The sequence below is a fragment of the Papio anubis genome, chromosome 17 (assembly GCF_008728515.1).
Source record: "Papio anubis isolate 15944 chromosome 17, Panubis1.0, whole genome shotgun sequence".
Lineage (NCBI taxonomy): Eukaryota > Metazoa > Chordata > Mammalia > Primates > Cercopithecidae > Papio > Papio anubis.
In genome coordinates this window covers 19,513,994-19,532,824 of record NC_044992.1, presented here as the reverse complement: position 1 = coordinate 19,532,824, position 18,831 = coordinate 19,513,994, and the positions used below count along the sequence as shown (strand labels likewise).

The window sequence follows — 18,831 nt, the reverse complement described above, 5'->3', positions numbered from 1 at the left end:
CCTATCACACAGTGCTCACCCTTCCTCTTCTCTGAATTTCAGGCCAAGTCCTGCATCTGCCATGTCTGTGGCGTCCACCTCAACAGGCTGCATTCCTGCCTCTACTGCGTCTTCTTCGGCTGTTTCACAAAGAAGCATATTCACGAGCATGCGAAGTCAAAGCGGCACAACCTGGGTGAGGCAAGCTTCTGGGATGGGGGGATAGTTGTGGCCCCCAAATTGCTACTGTTCAATTTTTAATTTGCAGTTCCACTCTTCCAAAAGTCCACTTTGTCATTTATCTCAAATAACGCGTGCCCCTCACTGGTGACACTTGGCAAGGGAAGTGAAAGGGACAAGCCGAGCTCAGCTGAATAGCGCCCCCAGTTTGCCTTAGCATCAGAGGGTTCTGAGTGAATGGCCTGCTGTGTCCAGCTGACTTCCTGTGAAAAGTTACACTGTCCCTGCTAATGAAACATCAGACCCTTTGAAACACATAGTTAGGAATCACCTTAGGCAAACATTTATACGGAAAGAGCTCCATGCAATGTGAGGTCCCTGAGGCCAGCGAGGGGTTGGATGTGAGTAGGTGATTTTATGGCCTTCAGCAATGGGTTTCATTGTTTCCAGTCACACAGTTCTTGAAAAGGCTCCCTTAGCATTGTGTGTGGCCTCAAGATTAATTTACCTTTCACAGCCTTGCAAAATCGAACTCATTCTACATTCTAGAAGTTACATAAAACTCAGTTTTGCGCTTGACTTTTTCTTCCTTTTTTTTTTTTTTTTTTTTGAGATGGAGTCTTGCTCTGTCACCCAGGGTGGAGTGCAGTGGTTTGATCTTGGCTCACTGCAGCCTCTGCCTCCTGGGCTCAAGCAGTTCTCCTGCCTCAGCCTCCCAAGTAACAGATTACAGGTGCCTGCTACCACGCCTGGCTAATTTTTGTAATTTTAGTAGAGACAGGGTTTCACCCTGTTGGCCAGGTTGGTCTCAAAACTCCTGACCTCACATGATCCTCCTGCCTCGGCCTCCCAAAGTGCAAGGATTACAGGCGTGAGTCACCGCACCTGGCTGGCTTTTTTTTCTGACTTTGTGCATTAAATGTTTTTTCTTCTACACAGTAGTGTTTTCTTTGGAATGCTGATGGAGTTGGCAGGATATCCTTCAGAATAGCGTTTTCAAGGGGTTCAAGCCGGAGACCTGTTTTAGCTAATAGTTCATGTGAGCTTAGCAATTCCAGGTGAAGATATTTTTAGGCCTTTCCACCCCGAAGTTCTGTAATTTGATGCTCTCTTAAAAGCGTTAGCCTAGAAAGACCTATTGGAAACATCGTGTGAGTCCATAAAGTTACTGCACCCACGTCCCGTACAGCTCTCTACAAGGAGTACTCATAGTAAAGGAGAAGACCCACAGATTTAACTGAGGCTGACACGAAAAGTGTGTCTGATTTTTTTTTTTTCTTTTTTTTTTTTTTTGGAGACAGGGTCTTGCTTTGTCTGGAGTCCAGGCTGGAGTGCAGTGGTGCAGTCCTGGCTCCCTGTGGCCTTGACCACCTGGGCTCAAGAGATCCTTCTACCTCAGCCTCTCATTGGGACCACAGGCACACACCGCCACACCTGGAATCCCAGCACTTTGGGAGGCCGAGTGACTTCCTGTGTTTAAAAATTTTTTGTTGGCTGGGTGCGGTGGCTCACGCCTGTAATCCCAGCACTTTGGGAGGCCAAGGCAGGCAGATTATGAGGTCAGGAGATTGAGACCATCCCAGCCAACATGGTGAAACCCCGTCTCTACTAAAAATAACAAAAAAATTAGGTGGGTGCAGTGGCACGCGCCTGTAGTCCCCAGCTACTTGGGAGGCTGAGGCAGGAGACTTGCTTGAACCCAGGAGGCGGAGGTTGCAGTGAGCTGAGATCAGGCCATTGTACTCCATCCTGGGCGACAGAGCAAGAATGTGTCTCAAAAAAAAAAAAAAATTGTAGAGGCAGGGTCTCACTGTGTTGCCTAGGCTAGTCTTGAACTCCTGGGCTTGAGCAATCCTTTGGCTGTGGCCTCCCAAAGTGCTGGGATTACAGGCCTGAGCCACCATGCCTGGCCACGGTGTGTCTGATTTTGTTCCTAGTAATTTTTTTTCTGTTGTGTTTTAAAGAAGTGAGACGAGGGAGGAGCGGTGTGGCTTGCACCTGTAATCCCAGCACTTTGGGAGGCTGAGGTGGGCAAATTACCTGAACTCAGGAGCTCAAGACCAGTCTGGGCAACATGGTAAAATCCTGTCTGTACAAAAAAATTTAAAAATTAGCAGGGCATGGTGGTGTGTGCCTGTGGTCCCAGCTACTCACTCAGGAGGCTGAGGTGGGAGGATCACTTGAGCCTAGGAGGTCAAGGCTGTGGTGAGCTGTGATCAAGCCACTGCACTCGAACCTGGATGATAGAGCAAGACTCAAAAAAAATAAAAAAGAAGTGAGATGATTTTAAGGCAAAATATACCTCTGTCTTCTATGATGTGTTTATGATCCAGTTGTTTTCTTATGGACATCTGGAAGCTGTCACCTCAGTATCACACTGTGCAATGGCGCGGTCTCAGCTCACTGCAGCCTCTGCCTCCCAGGTTTAAACGATTCCCCTGCCTCAACCACCCGAGTAGCTGGGATTACAGATGCACACCAACATGCCCAGCTAATTTTTGTATTTTTGTAGAGATGGGGTTTCACCACGTTGGCCAGGCTGGTCTTGAACTCCTGACCTCAGGTGATCCATCCGCCTCAGCCTCCCAAAGTGCTGGGATTACAGGCTTGAGCCACCACGCCTGGCCCAATTAACTATTTTTAAGTCTACAACTCGGTGACATTTAGCACATTTACAGTGTTGTGTGTCCTCCACCTCTCTAATTCAAAACTTTTTTGCACCGCAGAGGAATGCGCTATTAACAGATCACCGCCTGTCGCTCTCTCCTGTCCCTTGGTGACTGGAATCTGCTTTCCGTCTCTATGGGTTTGCCTATCCTGGATATTTCATATGTGTGGAATCATATAACATGTGGCCCTTTGTGTCTGGCTTCTTTCTGCTAGCATGCATTTGTGATTCATCCGAGTTGTGTTATGGATTAGTATTTCATTCCTTCCTATGGCTCAGTCACGCTCCATTGTGTATGTAGACCACATTTTTCATCCGTTCATCTGCTGATGGACGTTTGGGTTGTTCCCACCTTCTTGGCTCTTAGGAATAGTGCCACTATGGACATCGTGTGTAATTCTAGGGGGACATGTTTTCATTTCTCTTGGATGTACACCTAGAAGTGAGCTGGCAGGGTCATCAAATCACTCTGCTTCACTTATTGGAAGCACCATCTTTTCTTTTGTGGCTGCACCTTTTTAATTCCCACCGGTGATGGACAAGCTTTCCAGTTTGTTCACATCCTTGCCAACATTTATTTTTTAATACCCCTCATAGTGAGTGTGAAATGGTATCTCATTGTGGCTTTGGTTTTCATTTTCTTAATGACCAATAATGTTTAATATTTTTTCATGTGCCTTTTGGGCCATTTGTATGTTTGGAGAAATACCAGTTCACATCCGTTGCGTTTTTTTAATCGGACTGTTCGGTGGTTGTTGCTCTTTGTATGTACACATGCACATTATACAGTGTGAGCGTGTGTTGCAGTGTGTGGGTATATTCTGGATGCTGGACTCTGCGCAGATGTATGATTTGCAAATGTTTTCTCCCTTTCTGTAGGTTCTTTTTAGTTTCTTGATAGTGTCCTTTGAAGCACACGATCAGATGTTTTTAATGGTGATGAAGTCCAGTTTCTTTTTTCTTTTCTTTCCTTTTTTGAGACACTATCTCACTCTGTCACCCAGGCTGGAGTGCAGTGGCACAGCCACAGCTCACTACAGCCTCAGCCTCCCAAGCTGAAGTTGTCCTCCCACCTCAGCCTCCTAAGTGGCTGGGACCACAGGTACGCACCCCCATGCCTGGCTAATTTTTTGTATTTTGTTTAGAGATGGGGTTTCACCATGTTTCCAAGGTGATCTTGAACTCTGGGCTCAAGTGATCCTCCCGCCTCCGCCTCCCAAAGTGCTGGGATTCCAGGTGTGAGCTGCCGCCGTCCAGCCAAGTTTATCTTTTTTGTTGCTGGTGGTTTTGGTGTCAGATCTAAGAATTGCTCACCAAATCCGAGGTCGCGAAGACTTGCCCCTGTGTTTTCTTCTACGAGTTTTATACTTTTGGTTCTCCTATTTAGGTCTGTGATCCATTTGAGTTAATTTTTGTATACGGTATGAGGTAAGGATTTGTATGTGAATATACAGTTGTCCCAGCAGCATTTGTTAAAGAGATATCCTCTCCCCTCGAATGGTCCTGACGCCTTGTGGATGTCAGTTGGTTTTAGGCAGTGGGAGTGTTGCAGTGTGAAGGCGTCTTAAAGAAGGCCTAGATCTAGAAGGATTTACATAGTAGGCACTGGAATGGTGATCTATCTTCCCAGGGTAGAATTTTTGTTGTCAGCTATGTGTGTGGGCTGTTTTTCACGGAATGTCTCGGCCTTACTGTAAATTCTCATCACCCTTATTGTAAACTTGTCTCTGTCAGGATTTCTCTGTGATGTCCATGTGCTGGGGCTGTACTGCTGATTAACAGGAAGTGGCAAAGGGTTGATGGCTGAGCTCTGCGACAGCTCCCACCAGGACTTTAACATCGTTGTTGGCATTTTGTGAATGTTTTGAGTAGGGCAGAAGGTAGCCTTGGGAATCTTAAACTGCTATTTTGAGTTTCAACAGATCTGCTTTGGAAGACTTCAAAGAGCTACCACAGTCTAAGTCATAGTAGCTTAAGACATGAAGTAGAATAAAACTGCGATGTTCCAAGACTTCCCTGTTTATCTGGGGATGCACTTAAATTATATACTAACCTAACCATCACACAGCCTTGGGAAGCACTAGTGCGGTTGCTATCAGCATCTTACCGCAGAGGAAACTGAGGCTCAGAGGCGTGGAGTAACTGATGAAAGGTACACAGTTGGCAGGTGGCAGAGTGAGGGCTGGTGCCAGTTACTCTCAATCCATGCTCTTTCCTCTGTGCTTTGCTGTCTCCCAGGTGTCTGACATTGCGTGGATTTAAGCCCCACTCTCCCCCGCCTTTTTTTTTTTGGGAGACAAGAGTCTGCCACTCTCGCCCAGGCTGGAGTGCAGTGGTGCAATCTTGGCTCACTTCAGTCAAGCCATCCTTCCACCTAAGCCTCCTGAGTAGCTGGGACCATAGACATGCACCACCACACCCGGCTAATTTTTGTAGAGATGGGGGTTCACCATGTTGCCTAGTCTGGTCTTGAACTCCTGAGCTCAAGTGATCCACTCACCTCAGCTTCCCAAAGCACTGAGATGACAGGTGTGAGCCACCATGCCGGGTTTCTCTTCCAGTTTCACACCTTTCTCCTTCTCAGCCTCCCGAGTAGATGGGAGTATGGGCACATGCCACCATGCCCGGCTACTTTTTGTACTTTTAGTAGAGACAGGGTTTTACCGTGTTAGCCAGGATGGTCTCCATCTCCTGACCTCATGATCCACCTGCCTCGGCCTCCCAAAGTGCTAGGATTACAGGCGTGAGCCACCGCGCCTGGCCAACCGCGGTTGTTTTTAAATTGTTAAATGGAGACGCAGTACCTTTTTTCAGGCACTCAGAGGACTTTATCTCACTTGCTTTTATAAATAAAATAATTAAGAGCCCAAGCTATTAGTCCTATTTTATTTTATTTTATTTTATTTTATTTTTTTTTTTTGACTTTTTACAAATTATTCCTTTTAACAAAGAAAGCAAAAGTGGATATTTCCATAAAATAAAGGTTTATGTTGACAATTAAAAACTGGACATGCACATGATTAGAAAGTTCAAACAACATGAAAAGGTATACTTCTCCTCGAAGGAAACGACTATGAACAGTTTCTTGTCACTGTTTTAGAAAATTGAAATTTATACATACATATTGTATCTCTTCTTGTTTGTAAAAAGAATATACTAGTATTACTATAATTTTTTTATTTTTATTTTTTGAGACAGAGTCTCATTCTGTTGCCCAGGCTGGAGTGCAGTGGCAAGATCTTGGCACACTGCAACCTCCCCTTCCCAGCTTTCAGCTATTCTCATGCCTCAGCCTCCCGAGTAGCTGGGGTTACAGGCGTGTGCCACCATGCCTGGCTAATTTTTGTACTTTAGTAGAGATGGGGTTTCACCGTGTTGACCAGGCTGGTCTTGAACTTCTGGCCTCAAATGATCTGCCCACATCGGCTTCCCAAAGTGATGGGATAACAGGCATGAGCCACAGCTCCCAACCTATTAGTCCCATTTTATAGAAGATGCAGTTGAGAAACTGTGGTGGAAGACCCACCTTCAGGTAACTCTGGGTCAAGATGTCAATGAAGGTCATCTGATAAGAAACTATTTTCCCCCTGTCCTTAAGGTAAGAGTAGCAAATGCCGCCAATCACAAAAGTCACAGCAAGTTGCTGTCACATTCTTTATGGTGATGGTGTCAGGAATTCTAGATGGAGGGAAGCATAGTCACTCCGTGTCAGGTGGCCAGGACTGAAAATATCCAATGCAGTTGTACCAGTTTTAAATACCACGCAGAGAAGGTGGCAGAGGTCCCGATCCTGGAGTATTGGCTGCTTTGAAAAGTATGTGTGGGTTGCCTCTGTTTTTTAGACACCTCAGCCCTGGATGTGAGCTGCCAAACACAGTGCATGCCCCTCACCTGCTCAGGATAGGAGACCCCACTGGACTGGCTTCCCCGCTTATGCATAGGAAGGTGCTATGGACAGTCAGTGTCTACAGAACCTCACTGTGTTTAACTCTGCCTTGCAGCCTTACCCTGTGGTTTTTAATTCAATCGGTTTCTCCTCCCTCCTTTCTCTCCTCAGCCATTGATCTGATGTACGGAGGCATCTACTGCTTTCTGTGCCAGGACTACATCTACGACAAAGACATGGAAATAATCGCCAAGGAGGAGCAGCGGAAGGCTTGGAAAATGCAAGGTTTGGTTCCACCTCAATTTACCTGCTTGATCCTGCAGTTCCCTCATGTCCATCAAGGGCAGACCCAGTAGGAGAAAGAGAAGTAGCTGGGTGGGAAGTGGTGGGCTGGTGGGAACAGGCCCCCTACCTTCCCCTAGAGCCCACAGTGGAGTCAGCTGAAGCTGTGCACGGCAGGGGAGGGGGCTAGCGTCGAGGCATGCATAGCTGCCTGTTTGCCTGGGACCGCTTCCAAGGTGTTCCCTTGCAGGTCCCCCAGGGCCCGCAGCTGGGTCAGGGGAACAACTCCAGCAGTACTTAAGCTCTCCCACAGCACACCTGCAGATGTGGGGCTGAACCAGTGTGGCGAGGTCACACCTCTCGGGGACAGGCGACTCCGTACCTGGACGTCCCTGAGTGGTTTGCCCTCAGCTCTGTTGAATTCTAGCAAGCGATCTCTTTGCAGTAATGTTATGTGTAAACATACCTCCTTCCTCCCAGGAGAGCAGACTATTTTCTGATCAGTTGTCGTAGAATCTGTTTTAAAACTCTGGACTGTTTGGGTGATGTTAAATCAATGTCAGCAGCGTGAACCCACCAGATGGAAACAGAGTCTCCCAGCAGCCCCACTGCACAGTCAGATCCTTGCAATCCTGTGAGCTGCCCTTGTGGCTCTTGCACCAGTGTGGGTTTTGCACTTGCTGTTGCCTCTCTGTGGCCACATGCTCTGGTTGCTGTCTGCACAGAGGGAGAGGTGCAAACATGCAGTCATTTGCTTTTTATCATTTATTTTGTCTTGGCTTCCCTGAGTTTGTTTGTTTGTGTTTTTTTTTTTTTTGATTTTTAATTCTGACAGATGCTCGTAGTGGTTGACAATGATAGCGACATAGTGGCAGGTGTGGTTTGCCCCAGTTGACAGGTGAGCATCTGATCTCTCTGGTAGCAAAGCCATCGCTGTTGGCAAAGGAAACATATGAACCTGACACCTGTTTTACATTCTTGCCTTGATTACTCTCCATTGAACACACCCCAGTGTTTTGAGAAGGGAAGAGTAGCAACAGGGGCACTTTCAGTGAGCAGAGTTATTTGTGTTTAACGAGTCTTTTCTGGAGAGCAATCTTTGACTTGTGTTCCCTCTTCTCAGGGAACACTCTCAGAAATGTAATAACATTGTGACTAAGTGTGGGTGTATTGTTTTGTGCAGAGCATTTAAAGCACAGGCCTAAGAAATGTTTGTCCAGGATTAAAATGGAATTCTTCTAGAATCATTTTATAATTCCATCTATCCTACATGACGTGTCTTTTAAGGTATTTTGAAGTATTCATAAATGTTGGTTGGCATGGAACAAGTACCTCTTGAGTGCATAGGGTGTGCATTGAATGGAATACGATGCCGATTAGCATTTACACCACTCTCTTTGAATATTTTGTGGCACACACATTTTTAACTGTTGCATCTATTTTAGTTTGGTAACTCTACGCTGTGTTTATGCTCTTTCAGTTTGCTGAAAAGTGCATGCTCTCTCCTTCAGTTTCACTTGTTTGCAGGAGAATCCTTCATGTAAGTTCCCGTTGGTGCTGATGCTGCCATCTGTGTGCTGAAGGATGGAAGACATTTGAAAAACAACTGTTTCGGCATTGGCTTTGGGGTAGTTTTGACTGGGGGTGCTGCTTTTCTTCTTGCAGGAAACGTAGCTCACATGCTCATGCCCTCTGTGAGAAGCTCCTTTAAGTGTTGTGTGTAGCCCGTGTCAGCACAGTTGAGTTTGAGAAAGCCGTGGTGCTGTGGGTGTCGCCCACTGAAATATGCACCCTGACAGACAGCACAGCGCCACAGATTTTATGCGTAAGCACACTCGATGTGAAAATGTAGCTAATAGCACTTGGAACTATCCTTCATCTGCTTGCTTTAGGCGCTGGAGAGAAGTTTTCAACTTGGGAACCAACCAAACGGGAGCTTGAACTGCTGAAGCACAACCCAAAAAGGAGAAAGATCACCTCGAACTGCACCATAGGTGGGTGGAGGGCGTCCTCACTCAGCCAGGTTTCTTTCCGGGCTTTAAAAGTAAATACAGAATTGTGAGTTTCGTAAATCCACATGATTCTGTTGAAGCCCTGCATAACTGTCACTTATCGATGTGCTCAGCGACCAGCTCTTGAGCACCTGTTCTCTGCAGGGACCTGTAGCGGGCGTGGGGTGCAGAGTGATGTGTGGCAATGGCCCTGCCCTCACAGCCTTCGGTGTCTGTGTGGGTAAAGGGACTCAAGTTGATTCTGGCCAGGGTGAGGCTGGGCACAGTAATCTTCAGGGAGAGAAATGTGTGTGAGTGTAAGTGTTCGCTGAATTTTCTACAAATTGAGGGAATACCCTTTAGAACTTTTTTTTTTTTTTTTTTTTTTTTTTTTTTTTTGAGACAGAGTCTTGCTCTGTCGCCCAGGCTGGAGTGCAATTCACTGCAGCCTCCGAGCAGTGATCCTGGGCCCAAGTGATCCTTCCACCTCAGCCTCCTAAGTAGCTGGCATTGCAGGTGCACACCACCATGCTTGGTTAATTTTTGTGTTTTGCGTAGAGACGTTTCACCATGTTTCCCAGGCTGGTGTCGAACTCCTGGGCTCCAGTGATCCTCATGCCTTGGCTTCCCAAAGTGCTGGGATTACAAGTATGAGCCCCTGCACCTGGCCCTAGAACATTTTTTTTTTAAATTATTATTATACTTTAAGTTCTAGGGTACATGTGCACAACGTGCAGATTTGTTCCATATGTATACATGTGCCGTGTTTGGTGTGCTGCACCCATTAACTCGTCATTTACGTTAGGTATATCTCCTAATGCTATCCCTCTTCCCCACCCCACGACAGGCCCCGGTGTGTGATGTTTCCCTTCGTGTGTCCAAGTGTCCTAGAACATTTTTAAAAAGCTGTTTTGTTTGTTTGTTAGGCTCCACTCTGACCTGGCCTGTTGCCATAGAAACTATATTTATGTAATTCTGTCAAAGCATACAACGGCCGAAGTGGGAGGGGGCGATGGTGGTGGACATTCTTCAATACCGTTCATGTAAAAGTGGCGTAAAACTAGCAAAATGCGATACCTCATCGTTTTCCGGCTTCTTGAATGAATGAATAAAAGAAAATGAGTATGTAGAGGTAGAGGAAGCCACTGGGATCCAGCGGCACCTGTGGCTCAGCACATGGGTAACCCCGGCTCTCCGGCGACTTGTGTCCAGGTCTGCGCGGGCTCATCAACCTTGGGAACACGTGCTTCATGAACTGCATCGTGCAGGCGCTGACCCACACGCCACTTCTGCGGGACTTCTTCCTGTCTGACAGGCACCGCTGTGAGATGCAGAGCCCCAGCTCCTGTCTGGTCTGTGAGATGTCCTCACTGTTTCAGGAGGTGAGCACCATTGACTAATGCAGGGGAGCATTTCTGTTACTTTGTTTCCACTTAAAAAAAAAAAAGTTCAATAGGGTGGACCGTGATAAAGAAAGATACATTTAGAACCTTTTGTAGTAAGTTACTGTTTAATATACATGTCTATTATGGAAAACACAGTTTTCCAAAAAGGGAAGACCTGACATGATTTGGGGGGACGGGCTGCTGACTCAGAACAAGGAGGAGCTCTTTGAGAGGCGTGTGGCAGAGAGTTCCCTGGCGGGTGACATTTGTCTCTAAAGGCGGGTGATTCTCCCCATTCCTCTTCCTCCATGGTCTACCTTCCTGGCTCAGAAGGGCATGCATGTGCCACCCTCCTGCGCCCTGGTATGTGGGTCTCCTCCGCTGCCAGGCCTCTCTAAGCATGCCCAGTCAGAGCCTCTGTCCTCATGAGCTACGTGCTACACGTTGGCAGTTCTTGTGGGCTGCATGTGTAGCATTCCTGTCCACGTCTGTCCCTGGCGTCAGAGCATGGCAGTGCTCAGGGCAAGGCGTATCACGGCTGCCGCCTCAGCCCCCACCGGCTCCGTGACTCAGACATGCCTCTCAGAGCTGAAGCAGCTCAGTTACCTCAACTAATAACCAGGCTGGTGCCTGTTCTTCAGGTGCCTTGCACAGCAGCCAGCCAACAGCCCTGGCCTGTTTCTGTTGGTAACCTCTGAGAGACGCAGCCATGCCGGCTCACTCGTGTATGTCTGGTCATTGGTCACTTTTGTGGAGTTGCAGAGTTGAGCTCTGCAACACAGCTGCAGAGTTGAGCGTTTGGACAGAGGCTATTCAACCTGGAAAGCGGAAATTATTTACTGCCTGGGCCTTTCAAAAACAGATTGCCAGCCTCTGGTTGCGCCTAAGCCATTTCCTCAAAGTACCTGCAATGTGCCATAACTGCTGGGGGCACGGCCCAAATAGGAGAAAGGAGGGGGCAGCTGGGAAGTTGGTGGGCGGTTGTGTCACTGACTTTAGTGATAAGCTCCTTGTGTTAGATTGTTTTTAGACTCAGGTTTGTTAAGGTGTAAATTACAGTCACATCCACCTTTTAGTGTATAGGTAGATGGGTTTTGATGAATGCATAGTTTTGTAACTGCTGCTACTCAAGATGAAGAGCCGTCACCTCCCCAAACTCCCTCATGCCCCTCTGAAGTCAACCCCTAGTCCCCAGACCTCGGCAGCCGCCGATCTGTCTTCGGTCCCTTGAGTGTCCTTTACCAGCACATCATATGGATGGATGCATGCAGGAAGTAGCCTTTCAGAATCTGGCTGTCCCTACTTAACATAATACTGGGTGGATTCACCCGTGTCTTGCGTGCATCCATGACGTGTGCTTTCGATGGCTGAGTTGGGTTCCATTATGTAGATAGGCTATGGTTGTCTGTTTCCCAATTCAGACACATTTGGGTGGTCTATGGTTTTGGGGTTTTTTGATGAGGAACAAAACTGTCATGAATTCTGTATTTGAACAGGCAAGACCCTTCTGTGGGTCTGACCTGGTGAGGGAGCCGTGGGATGGAAGGTGTGCTGCTGGGTCTGGGTCCTGAATGGAGCTGGTGGAGAGGATTGATTGGCTGGCAAGCCCTGAGCTCATTGCCATTAGCCTCAGAGCCAGAGAGTCCTGTGGCTGATGCTGGTGAATTCTGCATCATCACAGTGATGTGCTTCCCTTTGTGGCGGTGCTGGTGTCCATGGGCCGGAGTGGTTTGGCTGGTGCTTTGAGGAAACTAGTATTGGGCAAATCGAGTCACTTTTATTTGCCTGTGATCTCATAGTAGCAAGTCATAATTCATCTTTTAGGCTTATATGTGGAAAACTAGATGGTGGAAAGGTAAAAATTCATATGAGGACTCAAAAAGTCCAATGAGCCCAGATAAAAATAGACTTTGCAAAAAGTAGAAAAGTAAAATTGAACCATTTGTGTCAAATGAACGACAGCCAATGGTAGGCATCTGATAAAGGTTTTGATTGTGTGTACTCTGTGTTCAGAGTCTACATTTATTCCTGACAAGGTTTCCTTTCCCCACCCTGTGGCAGTTTTACTCCGGACACCGGTCCCCTCACATCCCTTATAAGTTGCTGCACCTGGTGTGGACCCACGCGAGGCACCTGGCAGGCTACGAGCAGCAGGATGCCCACGAGTTCCTCATCGCGGCCCTGGACGTGCTCCACCGACACTGCAAAGGTGGGCGCTGGGCTCTGTGCCCTCCACCAGCGCAGGATGTTTTCCTCGAAGGGGAAGGAAGCAAAGCGAGCGTGTGCGCTCGTGCAGAAAGGGGCACAGGTGACACGTTCCATTGTTTTGTAGCCTTTGTTGTCATTTGTTTCTGAGGTCACCATAACTAATGACCTCAGAGAGGCTCCTCCTGGTTTGTTTTTAAGAGGCGAGGAAGTAGTTCCAGCAGTATGGCAGGTCCTCAGTGACCCATCACAGTGAACAGCAAGTTCTTGGAGCCCTCTTGGGCCTGTGCTTTGAGGTCCCTGCCTGCCTTGGCATTTCTGGGATCCTGTGGGTTATCAGGCCTGAGGCTTCTGGACATCCCCCAAACACAATCAGCCAGCCGTCTCCTTCCCCTTGGGGACTCTCCAGAAGGACTGGTGGTTGCTCTGAAATAGCCGGAGAGCTGGGACATAGGACGAGCAAAGCTTCTCTTGGGGTCTCATTGGGCCTGGGCCATCTCCCCCACAACATCGTCCCACAGCCTGGCCCCAGGGTGGTGCCCTCACGAGGTTCTCAGAGGTGTGTGCTGTTGATAGTTGGCGGGGGCAGCTCTTAGGGCTGGAGGTGGGAGGCTAGGACTGAATGACTTCAGCCAAGATCGGCTCCTCAGCACTCCTCACGGTGGAGATCCCAGTGTGAGAGACCTGCAGCTGAAGTCTGTCTCTACAGGCAGAGAGACTGAGGGGTGATTCTCACACAGTGGGCTGGTCACTTGCAGGTCTTCCTAAAGCCCGTGCTGGCGTTTCTGATTCAGCAGGTCTCCGGGGTGCAAGGGCTGCTTCACTCCTACTCGGTTGCCAGCTGATGCTGATGCCGCTGGTTCAGATGCCACACTCTGAGAAGCCATGCCCTCAGCTAACAGGGCACCTGGTTGCTTGTGAGTTACCTGTGGCTTCTGGGCTGGCACAGCTAGTTGTAGGCAATATCCTACCGGTTAATTTTAACTTGGAGTCTTTTAGAGAACAGAGTCCTGTTCTGACAGTTCACCGAGTTGAGCAGCCTGGTGGGCTGGCCTTCCCATCGCTTCTCACCAGTCTCAGGGCTGTGCAGCCGGGGCTAGGCGCTTACGCACACCCTGTGGGTTCTGAGATCACAGCCCAGAAACAACCCACAGTTGAGCTAAAATGGCTGGTTTTGGTCAAATGTGACTGGGTTCTGTTTTCTTTTGGTGCTTTTTTTTTCCGCTCTGAAAAACTGCGTGATCCTTTTAATCCTTACCCTAGAAATCAAATGAAAGTTACTTAGTGTTTAGTAGCTTAGGTAGAGTTTTGTTTCCTAGTATGATTTATGAGAGGAAAGAGCACTGTGAAAGTCGACTACGCTATTATCTCAAGCACCTAGTCAGAATAACGAAGAGCCTTCTGCAAGCAGCAGAAAGATGTTCTAAAAATCACTTGTTCAAAAATGCATCGCTGTTAAAATATTCATATGACCAAAAATGTGACAAAACCACTGACGTGCTTCTGACAGAATTCCCTTGGAAATGTCTGATGTCGGGTTCTTCTGTTTAGAAACGTGGTTGCCAGAGCCATTTAGCAAGTGCCTGGCCACGTGCCCTTGGTTACGTGCAGTTGTTTATCCTTTTGGCCTCCACGGCATCTTTCTGTTTATCGACTTTTGTTTTGTTTTCTTTTGTTTTTGAGTCACAGTCTCGCTGTCTCGCCGTCTCGCCAGGCTGGAGTGCAGTGGTGCGATCTCAGCTCATTGCAACCTCTGCCTCCTGGGTTCAAGTGATTCTCCTGCCTCAGCTTCCTGAGTAGCTGGGACTACAGGCGTGTGCCACCACACCCAGCTAGTTTTTCGTATTTTTAGTAAAGATGGGGTTTCACTGTGTTAGCCAGGATGGTCTTGATCTCCTGACCTCGTGATCCGCCCGCCTCGGCCTCCCAAAGTGCTGGAATTACAGGCGTGAGCCATCGCGCCCGGCCATTCTGTTCATCATTCTTTGCGTCTTCCTGTATGGATATTCTTGTCCCCTAACATTTTGTCCCATGAATTTGAGATCCCTCTCAGAAGAGTCAGTGGCCACTCTCTATTCCACTGTCATGATTCAATGTCTTTGAACTGTGACATGTATACAGGTGGCCTCGTGCCCTGTCCCCACTGTCTAGTGAAGTTATTTAGAATATGTATTCCACGTATGAATTAAGTTCTGCTACTTAAGTTTCTTCTTTGCAGATTGCACACATGAATATGAATGAAGCGTGTATTGAATAGAGAGGATGTGAGTGGCACTTCCAGATGCAACTGACTGGAAGACACGCTGTCCCCTGGGGGCTCCAGCTGATGAGGACAGCCTGAGAGTGTCCTGCGGTGTCACTTTCTGAACTCGGGGCACCATGCTACCTAGTCAGGGAGCAGGGTTGTATGGGGCTTCCCCAGGTGTACCTGGCCCACCGTATGTTCAGCTGTCTCACCGGAACAATATTGATTCAATCATTCTTCGTATGAAAATGGGAATCAATTACCCTGCTCAGTCATTGGGCATTAGGTGGGTTTTCTTGGCGAGATTGAAGCTGTGGGGCTCTTAGGGAATGAGAAAAAGGAACATTGAAAATCCAAGTGCTGTAATTTCTCATCACATTAAAATAACGAGGAGACCCTCTGCTAAAATGAGGCATGTCCTCACGTGGCCTTTTAAAGCACCGGCCCTGGCTTCCCCAGGCCTCTGCAGGGTGAACTGCTCTTTCCTTAGAGACTCCCCATCTTTGGGGCGCGCAGACGCTAATCCCAGAGCCGTGGTCTGTCCCCAGGTGATGACAACGGGAAGAAGGCCAACAACCCCAACCACTGCAACTGCATCATAGACCAGATCTTCACAGGCGGGCTGCAGTCAGACGTCACCTGCCAAGTTTGCCAGTAAGTGAGAGGCTGCGTGCTCGGCAATGTCAAACCCTCTGGGGCCGTACTGACATCTTCCCAGTCTCCAGAGCTGTGTGTGCTCTGAGAGGTCTTTAAGGAGGCTGCAAGAAAAATGATTAACAGCTGCCCTGAGAGTGAAGGCTGTGGGGTGGGGGTGCTTCCTCTTGCGGAGGTGTCCCCTTGGGATGCGAGCCCTTTGTGTTGAGGTCTTGGCTGTTGTCCACAGCCAGCAGTGTGTTCTTGGAAGCTTCCCCCATTTCTCATCTTACAGTCCTTGACCAGGGACCAAGTAAAATAGCCCTTTTCAAGAAGGCGTGGCTCATGCGTGATGGATTGTTTGCATACGTGCTTCAAAGTGTGTTGGTATTTTATGGTTTCTGGTTCCATTTTCTCTGATGTAGTGGCCCTGATTCTTCTCGGGTGTGGTCTCTGCTTAGAGCCCCAAGTGTTGAGTGCAGGGAGAATCCACTGCTTTATTAGGTCAGAGGGACCCTCTCATCCAACCTGAGTGCATGCTGCTGGTATTTTTTTTTTTTTTAAGGCATGGGGTCTTTTTTATTTTGCCCAGGCTGGCCTTGAACCCATGGGCTCAAGCGATCCTCCCTCCTTAGCCTCCCAAGTGACTGGGACTACAGGTGTAGGCCTCTGTGCCTGGCTCTGTTCTTTACTCCAGTTGAAGTTTTAAAAACCCTAGACGTGATGCGCCGAAATTTTTCAGAACCCGGAATGGATCGTCACTTCTAAACTGTTTAAGACCAGCAAATATCGGGAAAGGCCAGTGCTGCCTGTGTCACAGGGGCTGTTTTCTATAAGGAACGTAGACCGTTAGGGGCCTTGGCTCTGAGCATTAGAAACCGAGTTTGCTCTGAGCAATTTGGACCTTCTCGCTGTTCCTTAACTGCTGAATTCCATTAGCACGAGATTGTCTCAAGATTTAAATCCCATGTAAATATCGAGAGTAAATTTCCCAGTCTGCGAGTTTTTGTTTTTTGTATTGTTAAATAAATTTCTAGCAAGGAACTGGCTTTGTGAAATGCAGCGTTGAAAAGCCACACTGTGAAGTGTGTGGAGGTCTCCAGTGTCACCTAGGGTCACAGGCCCCAAGTTCTAGATGCAGCTGAGATAGACCTGTGGATTCAATTCAGAGCCTCTGATGGGACCCATGAGTTTATCCTCCTCCTAAGTCCCTCAGTGACTGTGATGGTCTCCAGACTGGGAAGCCCTTGTTTGAGGAGCGCCCCTCGCCTTCCGAGTTCACACACGCCCCTCCCCAGGGCCACCTTGGGAGCTAGGACACATTGGGTGTGAGCACGGCTGCTCTTGCTCCTGCCCCATCCCACCTGAGTGTCACTGCAACAAAGGGCACAGTGAGGAAGGGATGTGGGAATGCCCCCCCCCCCAGGCTGCCTCGAGCTGGGTTGGTGTCAGTCCTCACAGCCATGTTTTCCCTCTGCTTCCAGTGGGGTCTCCACCACCATCGACCCCTTCTGGGACATCAGCTTGGATCTCCCCGGCTCTTCCACCCCATTCTGGCCCCTGAGCCCAGGGAGCGAGGGCAACGTGGTAAACGGGGAAAGCCACATGTCGGGAACCACCACGCTCACGGACTGCCTGCGACGGTGAGAGGCCTGCACCCACACGGCCAGGGCGAGTCTTCTGGCGGGAAGGCTGTGCTCCATCAGGACCAAGGCCTGGGCAGAGGACAGAACCTGGGCAACGATGCGGCATTGCCTGGGTTGGCTGCAGTCTCTGGTGCTAGCTCGTCCTTTGTTTTGACCGGATGACTCGATATTTCTGTCCCCCAGCTTTGCACAGCACCAGGTGTCGGTGTCAGCATCTGCTATTCCAACCTCCGCATGTAAATGTACCCAGAGCCAAACTGGATGCTCCCTTAGCCCTTGTTCTAATCACCTACCCTGGAGTGTGAGCTGAGACGCGCCTGGCCCTCTCCCCATGGTCCACAGCCTTCTCTGCACATGATTGAAACTTAGTTGTGATGTTCTGTACTCTTAGGGCCGTTTTTGAAATTGTGCATGTACTGCTTCATTTGGGATAAGTAGCAATATTTACAAAGTGATTTTTTTTTTTGGGGGGGGACAGAGTCATGCTCTGTCGCCCAGGCTGGAATGCAGTGGTGTGATTTCTGCTCACTGCAGCCTCTGCCTTCCAGGTTAAGGTGATTCCCCTGAGTAGCTGGGACTACAGGTGTGCACCACCATGCCTGGCTAATTTTTGTATTTTTAGTAGAGCGGGGGTTTTACCATGTTGGCCAGGCTAGTCTCGAACTCATGATCTCAGGTGATCTGCCCGTCTTGGCCTCCCAAAGTGCTCACAGGCGTGAGTCACCACAACTGTGAGTGATTTTTTTTTTTTAAAAATGTATTTAAGTAGCTGTAGCATACAATTGTAAAAGACAGGAGAAAACCTTCCTAAACTTTGTCTATTGTTTTATAGTCTTTATTTGCATCAGTTAAACGTAACGCAGAAGAGTCCTTGTTGAGTGGAAGTATCCCTTAGAAGAGGTACAAGCCTTTGGTTTCTGTCTGGCTGCATAGTCAGCAGGACCAAAGTTGCATGTTTATTTTATTTTTTGAGATAGGGTCTTGTTCTGTCATGCAGGCTGGAGTGCAGTGGTGTCATCATAGCTCACTGCAACCTCGATCTCCTGGGCTCAGCCTTGGTCTCCTGCCTCGGCCTCCTGAGTAGTTGGGACTACAGATGCGTGCCACCATGCCTAGCTGATTTTGTGATTTATTTATTTATTTTTATTTATTTATTTTTGAGACGGAGTCTCGCTCTCTCTAGAGTGCAGGCTAGAGTGCAGTGGTGTGATTTCGGCTCACTGCAAGCTCCACCTCCCAGGTTCAAGCAATTCTCCTGCCTCAGCCTCCCAAGTAGCTGGGACTACAGGTGCCCGCTACCATGTCTGGCTAACTTTTGTATTTTTAGTAGAGACGGGGTTTCGCCACGTTGGCCAGGGTGGTCCCAAACTCCTGACCTTAGGTTGATCCACCTGCCTTGGCCTCCCGAAGTGCTGGGATTAGAGGTGTGAGCCACACCATGCCAGGCCTTTTTTCTTTTTCTGTAGAGACAGAGTCTTGCCACATTGCTCAGGCTGGTCTTGAACTCCTGAGCTCAAGCGATCCCCCCACCTTAGCCTCCCAAAATGCTGGTATTACAGACATGAGCCACTGTGCCCTCCTGAAAGTTTGCATGTTTCGAATTTTGAAAGCATCAACTTTGTTACCTTGTTAAGTCCACATAATAGAGTATCATATTTTTTAATTTGGAAAATTACCTCAAACAATGAAAACCAAAACCTTTTTTTTTTTTTTGAGATAGAGTCTTGCTCT

The 18,831-nt window shown here is 48.3% G+C and overlaps 1 protein-coding gene across 2 annotated transcripts in view; it reads left to right on the top strand.

Annotated features, from left to right (window-relative positions):
• USP22 (ubiquitin specific peptidase 22) overlaps positions 1 to 18,831 on the top strand; it is a 43,711-nt gene that overhangs the window by 14,824 nt on the left and 10,056 nt on the right. The window contains exons 2-8 of one of the 2 annotated variants that reach the window (XM_031656999.1): positions 43 to 175; positions 6,885 to 6,998; positions 8,888 to 8,989; positions 10,199 to 10,368; positions 12,433 to 12,679; positions 15,370 to 15,475; positions 16,939 to 17,097. In XM_031656999.1, the coding sequence (XP_031512859.1) occupies positions 43 to 175; positions 6,885 to 6,998; positions 8,888 to 8,989; positions 10,199 to 10,368; positions 12,433 to 12,679; positions 15,370 to 15,475; positions 16,939 to 17,097 (1,031 nt within the window). The remainder of the gene's footprint in view (positions 1 to 42; positions 176 to 6,884; positions 6,999 to 8,887; positions 8,990 to 10,198; positions 10,369 to 12,432; positions 12,680 to 15,369; positions 15,476 to 16,938; positions 17,098 to 18,831) is intronic. The other variant, XM_031657000.1, reaches the window with a different exon arrangement.